A 20,595-nucleotide genomic window follows, 5' to 3' on the forward strand; every position below is an offset into this window, starting at 1 on the left:
GACTAACAATAACAGACATTCTTCCAAGCAAAAGGGGATGTCATGAAAGCCACAAAGTCAAGAGTACAGTGCATGCAGCCATTTGATCTATAATGCCCTCTGTAATATTTCACTTCCACTAATGTTAAATGGAAGTGTTCTGAATATGCATTCTCTCAGATAAAGGAGTGAACCTTTTGCTCTGCAATGATATTTTTTTCTTATATAAGCTAAAAATGCTTCTAAACAATTAGATCATATTGCCCTTGCCTTCCTAGATCTGCATGTAGAAGAGTTCCCCCTCCCAACGCAAAAAAAGGGTACAGCCATCCAGCGGTGAGTGACATCCCTTCCTCCTGGACCAGGAGTACGACTCTACCCAAGGTCCAAGATCCATGCACAGTATTTGTAGGAGACGGATATTGTTCCCACTGCTTTTTTTGTGCAGCCCTCTCAGTGCCACAGAAGAGGGTGGGAATTGTAGAAGCAGCAGTAGGCGGGAAAAGCGCTGGCCGCACAGCTCCGAACTAGGTGGTACAAGATTCCCTGAAGCAGATGTAGATGGGACAGGCCTCTATTAGACCTGCTGAGATCCATATGGAGCTCCCAAGATCTGCAAGTTCTGGTTCTAGTACCCTGCCCATTCTGTCAGGAGGGGAACCCCACACCCCTGATCAAACAATCTAGGGAAAATTCCATGATGGGCACTTTGTGGAGTTTGCCTATTGCTGGCCCTCTCCTTTGGGCTTTTCTGTGGGAGGGTGCGATCTGGATCCAATACTAATAAAAATGGAAAAAGAGGCAAGCTAAAATGTTAAGTATGGCAGCTCACTGTTGCTTTGTTCTTGCACTGAGGGTGATAACCAGTTAGTCAACAAATTACTTGCACATATTCAGTTGCCAGCAGCACTACAACCTGAAAGCAACTTTATTTCATTTTTATTCTTGAAAGTATAAGCCAAGTGATTCCCAAAAGACCTACTACGCCAAATCACTACACAGAACTGAAAGAGATCAATGGTCTGATACATAACGAATTATTTTTTTAGATGGAGTCTTAAAATGTTGCTGGAATCAAATATGTCAGTTGGTCAAATGAGAGTAGACAGAATCTGACACTTGCTCTATATTATACACTCCTCTTACTTGGGGCATGTACTGCCCAGGAAACAGAAGTTCTGAACACATGTTAAAAGACTTATTTGTTAGCATCCTGTTTACATTAAACATGGCTGAAACTTGAAACCATGCCAGCAGCAAGCCTAGTCTACACCATAATGCATAGTTTTAGAACATCACTTTCAGCACAAATGAACAAACCTTCTTTTCATACTGTTTAATTAAAGTATACTAGCAATTCAGGTGTCAAACAAGGTTGCTACTAGCTCAGTTTCAACCATAATGTGGAACCAAGGTTAGACACTGTTTGATTTGCAAATTCTCCATTGCACTATGGCCTCTTTGAGTCTGTGCATCTGGTCAGCTGGCAATTCCCCCTGCATAGTGGGAATCCTTGGGTGTCATAAAGCTGGAAAATGGCTCTATGCCATCCAGCATCATAATCCATGGCATAAAGAGTATGGCTGGGAGAGAGAGGGTGTGGCTGGAACATCAATATACTCTGGCTATACCTAGCTGCTACAATGGTCCCTCAAGGACATGATGGCTACTGCATAAGATAGAGCAACCCTAGGCTGCTATAACATATACTGGGGGCCAAAAAAGTCTCTTTTCAGCCTCAGAATTGACAAGTCATAAAGGTGGCAGGTCCTGATTCCCTACTGCCTTGCATTGCACAGAATGCACAGTGGGTATAAAACACTACCAACTTTAGTATGATCTAAAAATGTTCCCAAGTTAGTTTTTGGGAGCGATACTCAGGGTGGCCAGAGTCAATTGGCTTTGCCTGCCCACTTCCTGGATCCCAATAAGGCCAGAGTCAATTGGGCCATAAAGGGGACAACAGATGATAGCAAAGTTCACTCCGGGGATGAAGGAAGGTTAGTCACTAGGCACAGAGGCATAAGGTATAGTCCCCTACTATGCTTGTAAATATGGAGTGCATCTACCTGATATGGGCTCAGCAGCTTTTCTATCAGCTATCTGAAGATGGCTTATCACTTGGCAGGGGATTATCCAAATTAATTTTTAGTATTCTTGATGGCAGGAATCCAATATGGTAACAGTGCATTAGTGCAAGACCTTTGATTCATCCCAATCCCAAACACAGGGCTGGGAGTTACTAAAACCAGAATCTGCAAGGAGGATTGTAACAAGGGTGTTGAGCTTTAAATGCCAGTATAATATCCCTTTGTGTTATTAATGAGTTTCATCCCAGTAAAACAAGGTAAATTACTAAGAGGTTGATTGGATTGAGGGAGAAAAGAAAGAAAATTCCTCATTGTATGCAGCACTTCCTTATCTCTTAAATACTGCTGATAACACTCTTTTGCCTTATTTTAGAGGGGAAAAAACAGTACTGAAACCATTAGATTACAAGTTATTTCCATAAACAGATCATTATAAATAAATATTTGTTTCAAAAATGAATGTATTTGTTGCAGGAGTTGCTATGATGATTAGCATTTTGTAATTAATAGAGGCAACAATGCCACATAGTAGACAAAAGGGAAAGGGGGTTGAAAAGTACTTGTGTACTATCATCCTGTCTAATATTTTCCCCTTAAATAGATGCAGTATTTTCTTTTGAAGAGATACTTTTTACTCGATTATTTTGTTTTTGCTGCTTCTTTTTTGGGTTCTTTCCCCTGAGACACTGCGGCAGAGAGTTAAACACTATTTCAAAGAAGTTTGCAATTTTTAATTGCACTCTGTACTTTTGCAGATACATTTGACGGAAAATTCACCTAACTGGTATGTAATGTTTATTGTATCAGGCCACATGTATTCATTAACATTCCTTTATTACAACCACTCCTAATAGCAGATTTCTCAATGGGAGAACTCCATCATTTTTGCAGCTGGTACATTCATATTTATTTATTACTGTTGGGGTACAATTGAAAGCAACAAAATATGAAGGCCCTAAAATTGAGAGACCCCCCCCCCCCCAAATGCATTCACAGGAAAATTTCAAGTGAAGTTTTTTAGTAGTGATTCACAAATAAAACTGGACTTTGAATGAAAGAAACATGTATGAAATGTTGACATTAAAGAATCATATTTTCCACACCTCCACCCCCTTTCTAATAGATTAAGGGTAGCACTGAATGACGTATACTGATTTATAACATTAAAATAAAAAATGAAAAATTGTTAATGGTAAGATTAAGAAATTTGATAGCTATATTTTTAATTATTTGTAATTATGTATAGTAAATGAGCACAGATGAGGTAACACTTAGGCCAAGTCCTTTCTGGCATAAGTGTGGTTTTCCGAGTTCTTCTTTTACATAGCATTGCTAATCTTCTCAAAAAATGTTATTGCTGACAGAGCAAAGGTAATATGTCATGCTGAAAGATGTAAGTAAAAGATACACAAACATGTAATGATAAATACCCACCTCCCTTTTCTGGGAAAAGCCAGGGCAGGGTGACACAAAAACATGACCCAGAAACTGCAGAGCCATAAGGAAAAATGCAGAAGTTGGGTAACTGAAGCTTGCGCACGTGTAATGCACGGGTTAATGTGCTAAAAGCCAATTAGATAAAGATTAAGTAATCTGTAATGTAGAAATGTAGAAAAGACCTAAGTGAACCTGGGCCTTTAACTGGAGAAACACCAGATCAGAAACTGAAGAATGGGATGGAAAGACCAGACCTAGGGTTCTGAGAAGATGATGACTATCATGGAAGATGGAAGAACTTGCGCCTGCCCCCGAATGTAGTAACAGGGGACCACTTACCAAATCTGTCTTGTCTGTTAGTATCTGTCTGGCATAAATGTACCTGCAGACACTATAAATGACAATAATTCTCTCTGAAATTGTATAGATAAAGGCGAAAATTTATTAATCCTAAATTGGGTGGGTTTGTGACTCAGTTCCCCAATTTTTAATCCCAATGACTATGATTAACATATTTTCACTGTGGCTACTCAGGGAGAATTTTAATGAGGGAATGCGACTGCAGATTACTGTGGCTGTAATCACTAGCAGCAGCATTTTCATTTTTATCTTTGTTCTGACGTTTTCCTATATTTTGAATGAAACAAAATGAACAGGGCATCATGTCACATAATTTCTATTAGTTTTGGTGAGATTGTTTGCAAGAGAAAGTCGACAATATATTGGTGTCCTAAGCCGTTATTTGTAAGTGAACGGCACAGGATCAGCAGAAGCAATTGACTAAACTATTCAAATGACCAAACCAAATTAACAACAGGTGCTTCCTAGATGGCTGGCCAGATCCTCAGCTAATGTAAATCAGCATAGTTCCACTGACTTCACCAACTGAGGATCTGACCCTTCACTTCAGTGGGCATCTGTTAACATATATAGTATGTCAAAAGGCGTGAAGCATGGTAAAAAAATCAGCTGTCACCAAATACTCACTCTGCAAACAGTCAGCATTTAGGAGGTCTTGGCACTTCTCATGACATTTGACACCACATTCAGTGCATCTCATGCCTTGCCTGGCTATGCCCCAAAGGAGACCTTCACATTCGTAACAGTATGTGGGAGTTGTAGCTGTCCACACTTCGAAGTTATGAGGAGTGGTTGATGACATTGGATAGATTAAAGCCTGCAATGTCTTTCTGAAAACATGCATTTTCTGTTGGGTGGAATGGGGGGAAAAAATCAATAAAAGTCATCTTAGATTTCAATGTTTTTTCACGAGTGAACTACAGTTAAAATGTATTTTATGAACATCACAACTTTAAAAATATCAGATTATAAATCACATTACACATTCCTCAGCAAAATACTCATTTACTCAAGTCATCTTGTACTTTAAAGAGCAGGTTGCCTGGATGACCTAGTTTAACTGATTACATCAACAGCAGCATTAAGATGTATTTGATCAGTCAATTATATTTTCAACACAGAGTCCAGTATAATTCATTTTTTCATATTGATGGCAGAAATGCAAAAATTCATTAGCATTACATTTGCAGATCCATTTTTAAAGCAATTACCTTAAATATAGGTATTTATATGCTTTATATATATAAATATGAATATTTATATGCTTCCTACAGGAAATTGTCTGACTATATACACTGCATGGAATGTATCTCTATTATGTAGAAAGTGCCTTCTCTTAAATCTCATTTCTGTATTGTCTCCCCATAGGGTTGAAGTGGGCAACTTTCATGAGTTCCATTTTTGGTGGTTTTCCCATAGTACTGAATCTAATACTTTTTGGTTTTGAGTCAAGACTCTCTTTTTCTCAGAAGTAGGAGTGGGTCCAAATCAAACCCCAGAACTGAGCACTCAGATTTTGAGCAGCTTTGGATCAGGATCCAAATTTTGCTGCTCATGACCACCTCTAGACAAAAATGATCAACTATACACTAATTAGCACTGCAAACAAGCTGAATTGCAGCTCATTAGCGCCAAAAGCCAGTTGAACACTGATAAACTAGCCCTTGTAGGTTTGCATATAAAACAAGGGCATAAAACCCTATAGGTTCCCATATAAAACATCCCCTACTATTAAGTTTACTCAGCTTTGTGTGTTAACAGCTGCTCTGCTAGGTATTGAGTGCTCCCAAGCCCCAATGATTTCAATGGAAGTAGAGGCAATTCAGCAGCTTTCAGGTGATCCTCAGCACTGTACAGAATGAGGCCCCAACTTTGTTTCTCTGATTAAATGCAGATGGCTGACAGCATCATATTAAGAATTATAGTCTTGTCTGCTTCTAAATAAGTGAAATAAATCTATTGTGAAGGAAGAGCAGTCATCTGGAAGACAGCACAGGGGAAAGCTGGATATTTCGAAGACTTGGTAAACACAGGCAAATGAGGCACCAAGTTATCTTGTTGGTTTGCTTATGAAAAATAGAGAGAGAGAGAGAGAGCGCTGAGGTTGTGGAAGTGGGACAAGATAGGAATCTATGGCTGGAAGGAAGGGGAAACAGCCATTTTAATATTAAACCTATGTATTAAATGTGGCTCAAAGAAGAGATCAGGAGGATTGGAACTGAAGCTTTTTTCATTTCACCATATGAATTTAAGTTTTTGTTGATGCTTTCACATCTTTAATGCTACTTACTGCCATCTGCGCTCTGATAAGTGTACTCTGTAAGTGAGGGGTATTAACATTTAGAATGAGGCAAGAAGGGAAGATATTTTTGTTTATGTGGCTGGATATATATTTTCCCCATAACACCTGGGAATATTTTGACAATAATAAACAGTCCCACATTTTCTGGAGCACATATCTAGACTGCTAGCCTAGTATCACTACTACACAATCAGTGCCATCACGTGACAACTCTCTACTACAGCAGAAAAACCATCACCAGGTGGGGGCCAGTTAATATTCATGAGCTGACTAAGTCATAAGCTTAGCCATATGTTTTCTAGTTCTCTCTCTCTCTGTGTATATATACACATACACATATAATCCCCACCCATGATTATTGGCTGATGAAGTCTCCCCCACAACCCAGTGAATCTTACAGCAGGGTTATAATTCTGTATTAAATTCTTTGGGTCAGATCCTCAGCTGGCATTAATCAGCCTAGCTTCATTGACATCAATGTAGCTGTGCCGACTTATAGCAGCTATGGCGGCAAGGTTAATTACAAAACCAAACACCTAATTACTTGAACAGAATAATGAGCTATGTCAGAAAAACTGCAAGAATCTCCCTTGCCCCCTCTTCATGTCTCTCTGTTTGTTCCCTACTCTCCAATGCACCATGTGCAAGCTTCTCATCATCATTACTGATGCTCTCCAACATAGAGCCTTACTCTGCCTTTCAAAAATCTAATTTTATGTTGTGACGTTGAGCTCCCATTTTCGCTCTGCCAGTGAAACCAGCCTTGATTGCCCACTTTTCCCCATAAACACCTTTGTGCTTCCTCTCTTATGCTTGGTCAAAACTTCCCATCCACATTTGAAAAGACATCACCTATCTTATAAAAATCTCTTAAAAACCTATGTGGTGGCTACAAGTCACTGGAGTCTGGTATTGGTAGGGCAGGCAAGCAGCTGTGTCCATTGAGACTGTTGCTTTGACTAATTTATATAACTTTGATCTCCTCTTCCCTCCCCTTCTTTCTTGCCACATATTGTCTAAAGTCTTGACAGAAAGTTTTCTGGATCCAGGACTGTTTTTGTGATAGTTGTTTGTACATCGTCAAATAGGATGGGGCCCTAGTCCCTGTAAGTGGATCTTGAATTGTTACCATGGTAGAAATATCAGTAATAATAAATGGTGCTGATTAGCTGAGACTATGGAAACTTAAGTAAGCTTAAATTTAAGTAACCAAAAGTTGCTTGTTACATCCTCATGGTAATTGGTACACTGTGCAGCCTATTTGGGCAGAAATTCTGCTCTAGTTCACACCTATATGATCCAAGTAACTTTGAGACTCTTAGAAGACTATGGAGTCTGAACTATAGTAACTGAAGACTGAAAACAATTTGAGCGAATAGCTGTGACTGAAAACAATGGGATGATGCCCTGATGAGACAGTGCAACACAGCCAGGGAAGTGGCTCTACATAATTTTTCTACACCTCCCATACCAGGAGCTACCTGGGTCAGGTCTTCTCCCAGCTGGTAATTCTTTTAAAGCTTCTCTAACTTGCACTGGCAGATAGATAACAACTAGGAGCTCCTCTGCTAGCCATGATCTCAGTCTAACGCACAATATGTTCCATTCCTTCCCCAATTCCCAGAATGCCCCCTTCACAGCTTACCAGGTACAGAGGTTAAAAAGAAAACCTCAAAAGCATCTCAAACTGAATATATACCATATGTTGATTAATCAGAGTTCACAGAAAAAACTGTGTCTTTGAAGATTCCTTTGCAGACTTATTGCTATAATACATATTATCTGATTAGTCACATCAGTGAAAATCCTGCCATGTTTTTCATCCTATTCAATTCCATTGATTTCAACAGGGTATATTTCATTTCTAAGATTTGGACCATTACATTGTATAAAGAAATCAAAATAAACTGTAGTAGTCCCTGAAAGAAACACATTTTATATAATCCTTTTGCTTTGTGGTAAATAGCACAGAAGCCCAAAAATACATGTTTTGTTTTTTTGTTATTTAGCACCAGGCTATTATGGGAAATTCAAAGATAAAAAAATGTTTTGTCTGAATAACTGGTTTACAAGTTGTGTCTTTGAAATAAAAACTTACTCATATTTGTTAAAGGACAGTATAATATTACTAGGGTTGTTGATTAATCACAGTTAACTCACAAGAACTCAAAAAACTTAATCACAATTTTAAAAATTAATCGTGATCAATCACAGTTTTAATTGCACTGCTAAACAATAGAATACCAATTGAAATTTACTAAATATTTTTGGGGTTTTCTACATTTTCAAATATATTGATTTCAATTACAACACAGAATACAAATTGCTCACTTTATATTATTTTTGATTCCAAATATTTGCACTGTGAAAGTGATAAAAGAAATAGTATTTTTCAATTCACCTCATACACGTACTGTAATACCATCTCTTTATTGTGAAAGTGCAACTTACAAATGTAGCATTATGTACAAAAAATAACTGCACTCAAAAATAAAACAATGTAAAACTTTACAGCCTACAAGTCCACTCAGTCCTACTTCTTGTTCAGCTAATCACTCAGACAAACAAGCTTGTTTACATTTATAGGAGATAATACTTCCCAACTCTTGTTTATCTGAATATGTAGGAAACAGCCAAAAATATTTAAATAAATGGTATTCTATTGTTTAACAGTGCAATTAATTGTGTGATTAAATGCAATTAATGTTTTAAATTACAATTAATTTTTTAATCGCTTGACAGCCCAATATTACAAATGATATTTATGTATATATGTTTGGTAAGAACAGTCTTTTGCTAACCAACAACAAGAATTCAATGGATTCTGTGCTATTTAACATGTAGCAAAAGGATAATTTTATATATCTTATTATCCAGTACTCAGAATGCTTTCATTCGTAATCGTATTCTGTCCTGATCTATTGTGTATATTTATAGCACACCATTCACAGCAATATCTAGGCACTGTTAATGCACAGCAAAATCCTCCAATACTGAAAAATTATCCATTTATTCTCCTTAGACAATTGGAGATAATTTCACTCAAGCACTGTGTCACATGCTTTTTGAACTTTTGATTCCTTTTAAGAAAAGGACAAAAAACAAATAATTATGCTTCCAGTATTTTGAGCACCAGTGACATACCACAAACCTACAGTGTTATGGCTCTGATTCAGCAAAACAGTTAAATTTATGCTTTAACTTTAAGCACATAATTAAGTCTCAGTGACGTTAACAACATTAAGCACATGCTTAAGTACTCTGCTGAATCAGGGCTTTAGACTACACGTATTAACTACGTATCATAATGATGTCCCACTGTAGCATGTGTATGGAGCAGCGAACCTTACACAGTCTATTCCAAGAGTTTAATTTATGGGAGGTAGGTGGCAATTTATTCTGGGCAGAAATCATCAGCTGAAAGTTGACATCTGGCTTGATCCAGAAAATTCCGTTGTCCAGCCAGCCCAGTATCCTGCCTCAAACAGTGATCATTACCTGACACCCCAGAAATAGCTGTAAAACACTCTATAATGGGATAACCTGCCCATAAGGAAAGCTATTTCCTAACTCCTGTCAACTAATGGACGTCTCATTCACTAAAGATTGAGGGTTTACATCCATTACCTTTCAGCCTGTCCATAATTGGATGTTCCTACTATTCATGTAAATGTCTGTTCCTTGTTTCAATCCTGCTGAGCTCTTGGTCTCAATGATAACTTGTGGCAGTGAGTTCCACTGGTTACTTATGCATTCGGTAGAAAAGTATATCCTTTTATCAAGTTTTAAATTTGTTGCCTTTCAATTTTATTGTATGTCCCCTATATGTGCCCAGTTTGCCTTTTCTATACCATTCTTTATATAACTGTCATATAACAGGCTCCCCCTATTCCTCTCCTTTCTAAATCTATCAGACTTAATCTTTTCATCTCTCACCATGCAGATGTCTTCCTATGCTTGTAATCATGTTTGTTGTCTGTTTTCAGACTTCTATTTCTGGTACACGTTGTTTGATATGGGCTGACTTGAACTGAAAACAGTTATCAAGCTCAAGGCATATAACAAACTTATAATATATGCAGTATTATTTTCCATCCTATTCTTTATGCATCCTAACACTGTATTAACTTTCCCGACTGCCGACACATATGGAGCAGACATTTTCATTGAAAGGACCCCTGCTTTTTTCCCCAAGTGATTACAGTTAATTCAGAATCGAACAGTGTGGTTAAAATGAGTCCTTCCAGTCTGCATTATCATTCATTTGTCAACAATAAATATGTCAGCTCTACAACTTGCTCCCTCTTACAGTTCTCAGAAAAACAAAACAAAACGCAGTGCAAATGAATTTGTTGAATCTGCCTGCCTCTATCTCCCCCTCCCCCCCCGCTTTTTTTTTTTGCTGATTTGAGTCAGTGGCTGAATGGATACTGATTGTCGCAGGAGTTGGTAATGATTAGAAATTGTCTTTTCGTGGGCATCTGTTAGTAATACATATGGATTGCTTTTAAATTTTGTAAATGTGGCCAGCTATTTTCATAATCATATGAAATAAATAACAGAAAAACATGTGTATTTTGTACTAGCTGTGTGATGTATTTTGGTTTATGTAAATTATATTTTTCTGTGCCTGTCGGTTTTTTTACGATTCCATACTTTGTTTTTGCCCTATCAACCTTTGTTGCTATTTTGAGACTGCAGCACAAGGTAACTGCTGCTTTTATTGAAAAGGATAATTTTAAACACTAGTTGTTTTCCACTTCAGTATTCTATTTTTGAACACTACCAGCTTATTCCTTTATGATTACCCATGGCACCACACCATCTCCAGTCAAATTACGGGGCCTCCTTTGAAGGTCTTCAATATCAAGATGTAGCCCACTAGCAACCTCTCCACTTTTCTACCTGCAGCATGTCCACTGTGGAGCCTAACTACATTATAAGAAAATGCAATGTGTTTCATTTTCTCAAAGGAGAATAAATCAAAGAAGAATATGTTTGGACTGGTAACTGGGGGGGAGTCACATGAGTGCCCTTTATCCCTCAAATTAGTGCTTCTGTTTAATCATGCTAGGTTTAGCCAGGCAAAATTACTCGCATTACACTTCAAATCTCCATGGAGAGAATGACATCTATTGTGTTCTTGACTAAAACAACCCTCTTTTGCAAAATACTGGTGGGAAATGGTTATGGCCAGATTATCAGAATGTGATTGTCACTGTAAGTTTATGTGGGAAATAATTATTCTAGTCCACCATATACCACTACACTTCTTATTATTGGTGATTATTTTTATTGTAACCAAAAGGCTGCTAGATGCCTATCAGTAGTGAAAAATTACACGTGGTCCTTGCAATCTAATCCAATGGGTAAACTATGACATAACAAAGTGTAACAGGCATGGAAAGGCAGTAGGCACTTGTCAAAATCCTGTTTATAGCACTGTTAAACATCTTTAAAAGGACAGTTTCCCATAAACAGAATGCACATAAAATAAATGTTTTATAAAATAAAAATGTCTCTCATGACCCATTTCAAGTGAGAGTCATGACAGACCAAATTAAATCAACCCAGGCTTTTCCCCCCCACTGCTCTAAATCTGCAAAAATATACATACGGGTTAAATGCCAGACTGGAATGATTCAGAAAGACAGACCAAACAAAAACTCTTAGAGATAATAATCTCTTACATTTATGACAGGTTTCAGAGTAGCAGCCCTGTTAGTCTGTATTCTCAAAAAGAAAAGGAGTACTTGTGGCACCTTAGAGACTAAAACACATTTACTTGAGCATAAGCTTTCACGAAAGCTTATGTTCAAATAAATTTGTTAGTCTCTAAGGTGCCACAAGTCCTCCTTTTCTTACATTTATGTAACACCTTTTATCCTGTAAGAACAAGCCAGGCTGCTTAACTAGCCAGGTTGCATAGCAGAGGGGGAAGGGAAAATTTAGAAGTTTAGAATCAATCTCTGCTCTTATGAAAAAGAATAAAAGATCAATATTGTCCTGTCATATCAGACAGGACCTTGGGTTTGTTTTTTTTTTTAATTGTCTCATCTAAAAGTCCCCACATAGTAAATGGCACGAAATCAGTTTATTCTATCCTGGAATGACAAAGGACTGAATGACTTCTGAAGAGGTTTGAACCAATTGTTCAAGGAATCCAGGTTTTCCATACCAGATGCTTAGACCAATATATTAAGAAGCAATATATTAGACCAAACTACATATTACGAAGTCTAAAATAACGGGCCATTTATTATTTTAAGATAAATATACGATCCTAAGAGCCTAATTTAGCATTTCTTATTTATTTTGCTCTAATGAAGGCAAAAAGCCCTGGGTTTGTATGAGACAAACAGTACATTTAGATGTCCCTTACTTTTGAGATTTGCTGGCTGTTTTTTTCTTAGACTGTAAAATTTGCTTTTGGGACCATGTCTTTCTATATGTTTGTAAAGCACATAGCAACACAGGGCACTTGTATAGGGAAGAACATCTTGGTGCTTCCAGAAAATATATAAATAAATAAACAGCAATACTATCAAAATGCCCAGTCAAGACGAAACAAAATTTTCAACATCATTATCTTTTGCATAACATTAATAATAGATGTTCAAATAGCTCTATCAAAGTTTCTTCATTATTTAAATGAACACAACTTCCACTGTAAAGCACTTACCATTTCTTCATTGTTTATGGAAGTCCGGATAACCATGGCCAGGGATATACCAGACTTTCGGGCAGCAAGTGTCTGTTTAAAGTGAACACAAAAAAAGTTATCAAATACACCTGTAATACTAACTATAGAATTTAATGGAAAAAAGAGGGGTTGATAATGTTATTCTATGTGAGTTTAAGCAAAATTGTAACAAAGTGATGAATAAATTTCAGTTATTGTTTACTGCACAGAACTTTTAATGTTACAGTACATAATGGAAGCACACTTTCCAACAATCATTATTGTTTCTATTGGCAGTGCCTAGCCGAACTGCCACTCCTAATATAAAACCTGTTATTCAGGGTTTTACGGCTCAGTTTTTTTAACCCACAGGCTGTCTCTATTTTTCCGCTTTGCCAAGCAAATTCATATGCTACAAGGACAGGCATCCTGCACTAATGTGGTAGCAGGACACGTCTGCAGCAATTTGGAGATTATTTTGCACTGGGCTTAGAATTCAAGTTGCCAGCCTGAATCATTCTTTTTTTAAGTCACTGACCATTTTTAACATTTGTGTGTGTGTGAGAAATATTTCCCTTTCCCAAAAGATGCTGCAGAAAACTTTATGACAGAAAAAGAAAATAAGTCTTTATCAAAGAAGCCAACAATATTCACTCAGCATTCTGAAAGGGTCAGGGTAGAGTGAAAATGCTCTTCAGCTAGGAAAGGATTAACTCTATCTCCCTTCTTCCTCTCTCTTTGGCCAGCTATTCAGAATAGAGGCTATAAGAATGGCTGCTGGGTTCTGAAGACTGGGATGAAACCCGGGTAGGGGGAGTGTCTGGTGTCATGTTTGGTTTGATTTATGGTAACTTATCTGGAGTTATGGTAGGGATCCATTCTGCATCACACTGAGCACTTCCGTGAGTGCATTCCAATGGGTAAAATGGGCATTAAGGGTGCTCAGCACCTGGCAGTAGTAAGCCAGTAAAGATTTGCACTTAAGACCTTGCTGATTGCTGATGTGGCTTACTTCTACCCATCAGCTCCAAAACGGCACATGCAAAAGCAGGTAAAACAAACAAACAAACAAAATCTTTTATATAAAAAACAAGGTGGCTACATGCTATCCCAGTGCCTGGGTGCATTCTTTATTGCTATTGTGATCACCTAAAATGGGTCCTTAACAATTAACCACAGAAATAAGCCTTGTGAGGTATTAGGCAGCACACACAGCCTCCACAAATACTGCCGGCACTATTGTGTAGTAGAACTGTATCAGTCCTAGAGCCAGAAGGCCCCTTTCATTCTTGGGGGAATATACAGGATTTATTCCACTACACAAAATCCCAGCAGTAATACCCTTGCATCACTGTAAAATATTGTTACCACGGAAGCTGAGCTAAAGCATTCCCTTCCCAGTCAAAGTAAATCATTCCAGGAGTGTCTGAAGGCTTCTATCACTTCGCTTCTCTTACCCAGCCTCTGCCTTGTCATGCACCTCTTTTCTTGTGGGCTAGTGTGTTAAGGATGAACAATTAGAGCCCTCAGAGCCCTCACAGACCCTCAAGTCTATTGCCCTGATTGGGATGTTCACGTTGCTGCCTGCTCGGTCTCTATAATTCATTTTTGCAGAAATTCCAGGAAATATTTTTCCCTCTGAGCTCCTTAATTTAAACCATTGTGCCTACTACACTATATGTTTTGGTGACCACATATTGGACCACAAGCACACCAATTTACACCAGCTGAGGAGCTGGCCCATGAAGTTTTGGCTGGAGTGAAAACTTGAGATTCTTTCCAGTTTAATTTTGAACTTAGAGATAATTTGAAATGGATTTTTGTACATTAAGACTGTTCATTTTAACTTTTTAAATGTTTACTTTCTCCTGCTGGTCTAGTCATCCAATTTTCAACAAGTTTCCCTCGATAATAATTAAACTTGCAGAGAGATATAAAAATATTAATCTTGTGAAACTAATTATGGTGTAAGAAAAAGACCTTGGCATGGAAATATTTGATTTGCTTCATCACTATCCTATTACAGTTAACAGATGAGCCAAGCAATCTTTTTTATTTCTTAAACTCTCAGCAATTTACCTAACCTGTGAGATTCATTCAATTAATTTTCTTAGCTAGTCATTAATAACTAAATAATTCGGTCTGCCTGTCTGTTGCCATCTCTCTCTTTTATTTCTATAAATAGGGCACATTGAAAATGTGTGTGCTGGTGAAGCTGATAAAATAGAATGTTTATGATAGGGACGATTTAAATATCTCCCAGGTTTTGCTTTTCAAACTTACTGTGACAACGCTTCATACTGTGGGCTGACAAATCAGAGAAGAGAAAGAGTAGCCAAAATTTGTTATGAAGCTATGTGTGGGCAGGCAACAACTTCCACTGGTAGCCAATGGAGCTCCAGAGTATAAAGGACTCAGACAGGAATTAGCAGGCTAAATACACGTATTTTGTTGGTTTGCTAGCAGGATTTCTTTTTTTAAAGCCCGGAGAGTGGTCAGTTACGCTAAGTTGCTTGCAGAAAGTTCCCTTCATAGTTGTGACCGCTAACCTTTAAGTCTCGTCTGCTTACAAAACAAGACACTGCTTTTCATTTCACAATATGTGGTGCTACTCATTTTGGGCTAGACAGTGACTTGGATTATGCATTAGTGCAGGAGTGTAAGGAGAGTAAGAACCTCAGCTGTGAGCATGTAGGGCAGCGAGTGGATGGAATGTTTACTATGACCTGCAACAATGCACCAGCCAGTGCAGATGAGCCAGTATAGGGAGTGGTGTTATTTGCTATTAGAGAAAAAAAGGGAAGCAAGGAGGGAATTTGCTTTAATGGGGTATCTGTGAGGCACAAACTCTCCCAGGCCTACTCCAGGAGTTGCACAGTTAACCTATTATCCCTTGCTCAGAACTGTGCCTCAAGTCATAATGGAGGTTGGGGTCCAACCAAATTAATTGCTGACACCTCTAGTGGCCAGTGTGGATAAAAGGCCTTGCAGGGGTAACAGATTTATGAGTTATATCGTAGAAACCCTGTAACTCTGTGCTGAAAATTAGGTTTCCAACCATCAGGGGGTGAGGTTCTGGAACAGCTGTTGCGGCCAAACAACTTAATTTGTTTTATGAAAGAGCTGGACGAATGTATAAGTACAAGTGTATGATGGGAGCAGGGTCAATAGCCCTGGGGCTCACTTGTGGTTTATGTCTTATGTTCCTGAAAGCATGTTTCAGGACTGCAGCCAGCCCACTACAGGGGTCAGGAAGGAATTTGCCCTCCTGCCTCAAGTATTCTGAGGGGATTTCGTCTTCTTCCTCGGAAGCACCAGAGATTGCCATGGCTGGAAATGGGACACTGGACAGTGAGAGACAGCCCTCTGAGGTGGCGCTGGGAGCTTGTCTGGCTGGTTTTTGCTCATGTGCTCAGGGTCTGACTGATTGCTGCATGTGGGGATGGGAAGGAACTTTCCCCCAAGTCAGATCAACAGTGACCTGGATGTTTTTTCACCTCCCTGTGCCGCATGTGAGTCATTTGCCAGGATTATTTGGGTGTATCTGACTTAATCCATTTCCTGACATTGCAGGGGCCTTGAGCATTTGTGCACTTCTGTCCCTCCTATTCTCCGCCTCTGGCACATAATAGTCTAAGTTTTCTGTGGGCTGTAATACTTTGATCTAATTTCAGTTGTTGGATTTAGTGTGTGGGTGGTAAGTAGAGTAGATGGGAGATCACAGATCTAGTGGTCCCTTTAACTCTATGACTCTGTGACCCACTTAGATGCGTCAGAGGGACCCAGGGCAGAGAGAGTGCCCTTCCCCAATGTTAAGTTAATAACAGCCTGCTTTAAACCATTCCTCTGTCTGTCCTCGTTTTCCTGCATATCCTGATCAAGAGGGATTTGTGAGAAAGGAGCAAAAGTGAAGAGTCCTAATGAACAGAGCTTAGCAAGATTTCAGTGAGCAAAGTTATTATAGGGATTAATTTTATTTATGAAGCACTGTCAGAATATGTTGTGCTGTACTAAAGGAGCATTCAACAAGTAGACAGGCCTGCTATGAAGAACTTACAGTCTCAGGATGTGTCTATACAGCAAGACAAACTCTGTGGTAACAAGTCTCAGAGCCTGGGTCAACTGACTTGGGCTCACGGGGCTCCTGCTATAGGGCTAAAAATAGCAGTGTAGACATTCAGGCTTGGGCTGGGTTTCAGAACCTGGGCTCCAGCCTGAGCCTGAATGTCTACACTGCTATTTTTAGCCCTGCAGTGCAGCCCAAATCACCTGACCCAGTCTCTGAGACTCACTGCTGTGGGTCTTTCTTTCTGGTGTAGACATACTATAAAAAGCACAAAAAGTCATTAATATCCTACAATAGAGAACAAATATAGAATAGAGTAGAAACCTTGAAGATGGAATGATTCATGGAGCAGGTGGCCTTTTAGGATATTTTTTGAAAGGAGGCAGTGAGAGTCCTGGCCAGACCCTAGGAGGTGGGAACCATGTGGCCAGACATGAAAGAATCAGCAATGAGTATGTTTTTCTTTTTTTAGCAGCTGGAGCCTCAAAAAGAGGGGGAGCAAATGGGAAGAACTTCATAAGAAGAGGAGTGAGCAGTGGGAGCATCAATAGGGATAGGAGGTAGAAAAAAAAAACTAGTTTTCCTCTAAAAGTTATTAGACTTGCTCCATGGAAGGAGTATGTCCTCTGTTAAGACCAGGATACTGATCCAACATACAGAGCAGCAGGAATTCTGGACTGGCCAAAGGAGACAAAGGGCATATTCAGGAGAAAAAGCATGTGTGGAATGCAGAGGGGGGGATGGAGGAGAAGATGGGGTCAGAGAGAGAGTTATAGAGAGCTCTGCAATTGAGTAGACAGGGAATGAAGGGCGGCAGGAGTGGGGAGGGGCTGGAGGGGTTGGGGGGGTTGGGGTGGGGACCAGTGCTGAAATCAAGAAGTGAGGAATAGGCCAAGACAACACATTACCAGAGCATGGACTATCATCTTGGCAGAAGGAATGGAAAGGAAGGGATGAATAATGGAAATGCTGTGGAGAAAGACACAGCAGGATTTGGCAATGGCCTGGATATAAGAGAAGTAGGAAAGAAAAGGATATGCTATACATCATGAACAACAGTTAGGATATAAACTGATAGAAAAAATGTTTTGAAAGCATGAAATGGCCAAGAGTCCTCATACTGAGAAATTTTAATGGCCTATATATGGAAAGAAAAACTAGAAGGAGGTAATAAAGAATTGGTTTGATCTCTATATGCGCATCAACTAACATAGCTGATATCAGACCTGAAGCCAAATTAAGAGGCACATCCAAATAAGTGGGTCTAATATACACCTTTTGTCTAGCACCCTTGGTATGTAAGTTAGATCACCAGACTCTCGTACACTCACGTCCAAATACCAACTTGCATCTTACCATTACCATCTGTGAATTTGGTCCACTCAGGGTACAGGAATCTATGCAGGTGTTATTTGCATGCTAAATTCTGAGAGAGAAGGGCATAGAAGAAAAAGCAACTAGCAGAAGGTGTATGAAAGTATTAGTTAAAGTAGGACACCATCTATTTTAACTTGTGCTTTTTTTTATACCTTCTCTCAGCTCCTTGGTATGTAAGTTACAACAACCTAGTCTTATACTCACTTGCGCATTCCCCGTTATCCCCACCCCCAGACTAATGAGCAACTTATACATCACCTCTGATTTTGGCCTCAGGTCTTAAATAATAAAAACAATTATACAAGATGTTATAATAGCAGAAACTCTGAAAAGTAGTGATGGGAAGCATGTTGGGATTAGAATTAAACAACAATTAAAATGTTCAATGAAAAGTCATGGGGGTGACTAAAGCTGCCTGTTGTGATGACATAAAGGAAAGAGGTCTGTTGGACAACTAAGACAGCAGTGAAGTTTAAAGACACTTGCAACCTCCTGGAACACATGGGTTGGTGGAGAAGAGAGCTGAAGTGCAGCCAGGACCCCCATTTTCCCATTGCCTGCTGGACCTTTGCAATCATGCCTCCTCTGAGAGCACCATCACTATCTAGGGGCAGATGGGCCCTGCCGCCCCACCCGTCCTCTAGCCAGGAAGATGCCAGTAACTTATTCTAGCAGCCTCTGGACAGCGGTGATACCTCAGACTCCCTCTCCTTCAATTGGTACAGATATTCTTTCCCCTCTATTGATTGGCTGTGTTTCCTCCTCACAAATCTTTTGCTGTCAATCGCAATCTCACTGATCTCCATATTCCTCCTCACCCTTTCTGCCTGCTTCTTTTCTCTTCTATGCCCCCTACCTCACAATGTCTGCAATGTTGTTTTAGGTGTTTCTTATTAATTAATCCCCTCCTGCCTTTCCTTTTTGCCCCACACCTGGCCCATTATACATTTCATGTAGGTATGTAAATAAATCTCAAAATAAATACCCACCCCTAACAAACAAAACAAACACAAACACAACACAACCATGGAATTTATATGAGGTTTGCCAATCACTCGGCTTGCACGGTGCATCCCTTTCCATCCACCTTTTGTCTGTTTAGGACTCAGTTCTGCAACTGATAGCATGTGGGTGTCCTGGAATGCCAATGTAGAGCTCCATTGAAGTCAATGAGGCCTCACACATAGGCAGATGATATTAGTTGCAGGACTGGAGCCTCCGATTGTAAACTGTTTGGGGGAGGGACTAAAAATAATAGAGTCAAAGTATTTAACAAAAAAGGTAACAAGAGTAAATGGAATTAAAATAATTATCTGTGATCACTGGGAAGTTATTGAAATACATAAAAAGCAAGTATGCCTACAACAGGACAGCTGTGGCCTTGAGGGGCAGGAGAAAATGGCAGTGCCTGGGGCCTAAATGGATATTCCCACTATAAGCGGAAGGCAGCTTTCAAAGAACTTAGATATATTTTCTTGGAGAGCAATGTGAGACGTTCAGAGGCTTTGCCATTGCAACAGAGCAGATAATTAGGCAATTAAAAATATTAAAAGTTGACAGTGCACTAGGCCCACAAGAATTATACTACAGAAATGTGAAATTAACAACAAGGGTAGTGGGAAGGTCCTTAGCAAAGGTTCTGAAGCATTCACCTAAAGACAAGATGAAATACCAGAACATTTGCAGGTACCTAGTAGACAGGCCTTGCCATAATTAAGCAAGGAACAAGAAAAAGATTCACAACATTGTAGATTGGTGTATAAACCCACATGTACACATACTCATGAGAGAGAGAGATAGTTCCTCCCCCATGGATCCAAGCTTTCCCTCATCAGTTAAAAAAACCCCTTATCTCATTCTTCCCTCCATTTCCTCTTAGCTCTCAGGCCCTCTGCTTCCTTCTTTTTCCAGATATTATAACCTCTCCCCACTGTGATAGATGCTCTGAAGTCTCCCTCCCAGTAGCTAAAGTAACTGGCTCGGTGTGTGTGTAAAATGAGTATAATTTGCACTAATTCAGCATTCTGCTGGGCCAAATTCAACTCAGCTATAAGGGATTGGGAAGAAAGCAAATGGGAATAGTTTCCTCTCATACCAGGGCTTAATTTGACCCATGAAAGTACTGGGCATGATGTGGGTCAATGTTAAAGTAGAGAAGCATGTTTTATCTGACACCTACCAGCTAATTACTTTTCCTGCTATATTTCAGAGTAGCAACCGTGTTAGTTTGTATCCACAAAAAGAAAAGGAGTACTTGTGGCACCTTAGAGACTAACAAATTTATTTGAGCATAAGCTTTGGT

At 39.2% G+C, this 20,595-nt stretch overlaps 1 protein-coding gene across 4 annotated transcripts in view; it reads right to left on the reverse strand.

The window, feature by feature from the left end:
- Positions 1–20,595, reverse strand: part of UNC13C (unc-13 homolog C) — a 427,801-nt gene that overhangs the window by 288,981 nt on the left and 118,225 nt on the right. For all 4 annotated transcript variants that reach the window (XM_073303829.1, XM_073303827.1, XM_073303826.1 and 1 more), the window contains exons 6-7: positions 12,851–12,922; positions 4,494–4,713 (exon numbers count right to left, since the gene is read on the reverse strand). In XM_073303829.1, the coding sequence (XP_073159930.1) occupies positions 4,494–4,713; positions 12,851–12,922 (292 nt within the window). The remainder of the gene's footprint in view (positions 1–4,493; positions 4,714–12,850; positions 12,923–20,595) is intronic.

The sequence above is a fragment of the Lepidochelys kempii genome, chromosome 10 (assembly GCF_965140265.1).
Source record: "Lepidochelys kempii isolate rLepKem1 chromosome 10, rLepKem1.hap2, whole genome shotgun sequence".
In the NCBI taxonomy this organism is placed as follows: Eukaryota; Metazoa; Chordata; order Testudines; family Cheloniidae; genus Lepidochelys; species Lepidochelys kempii.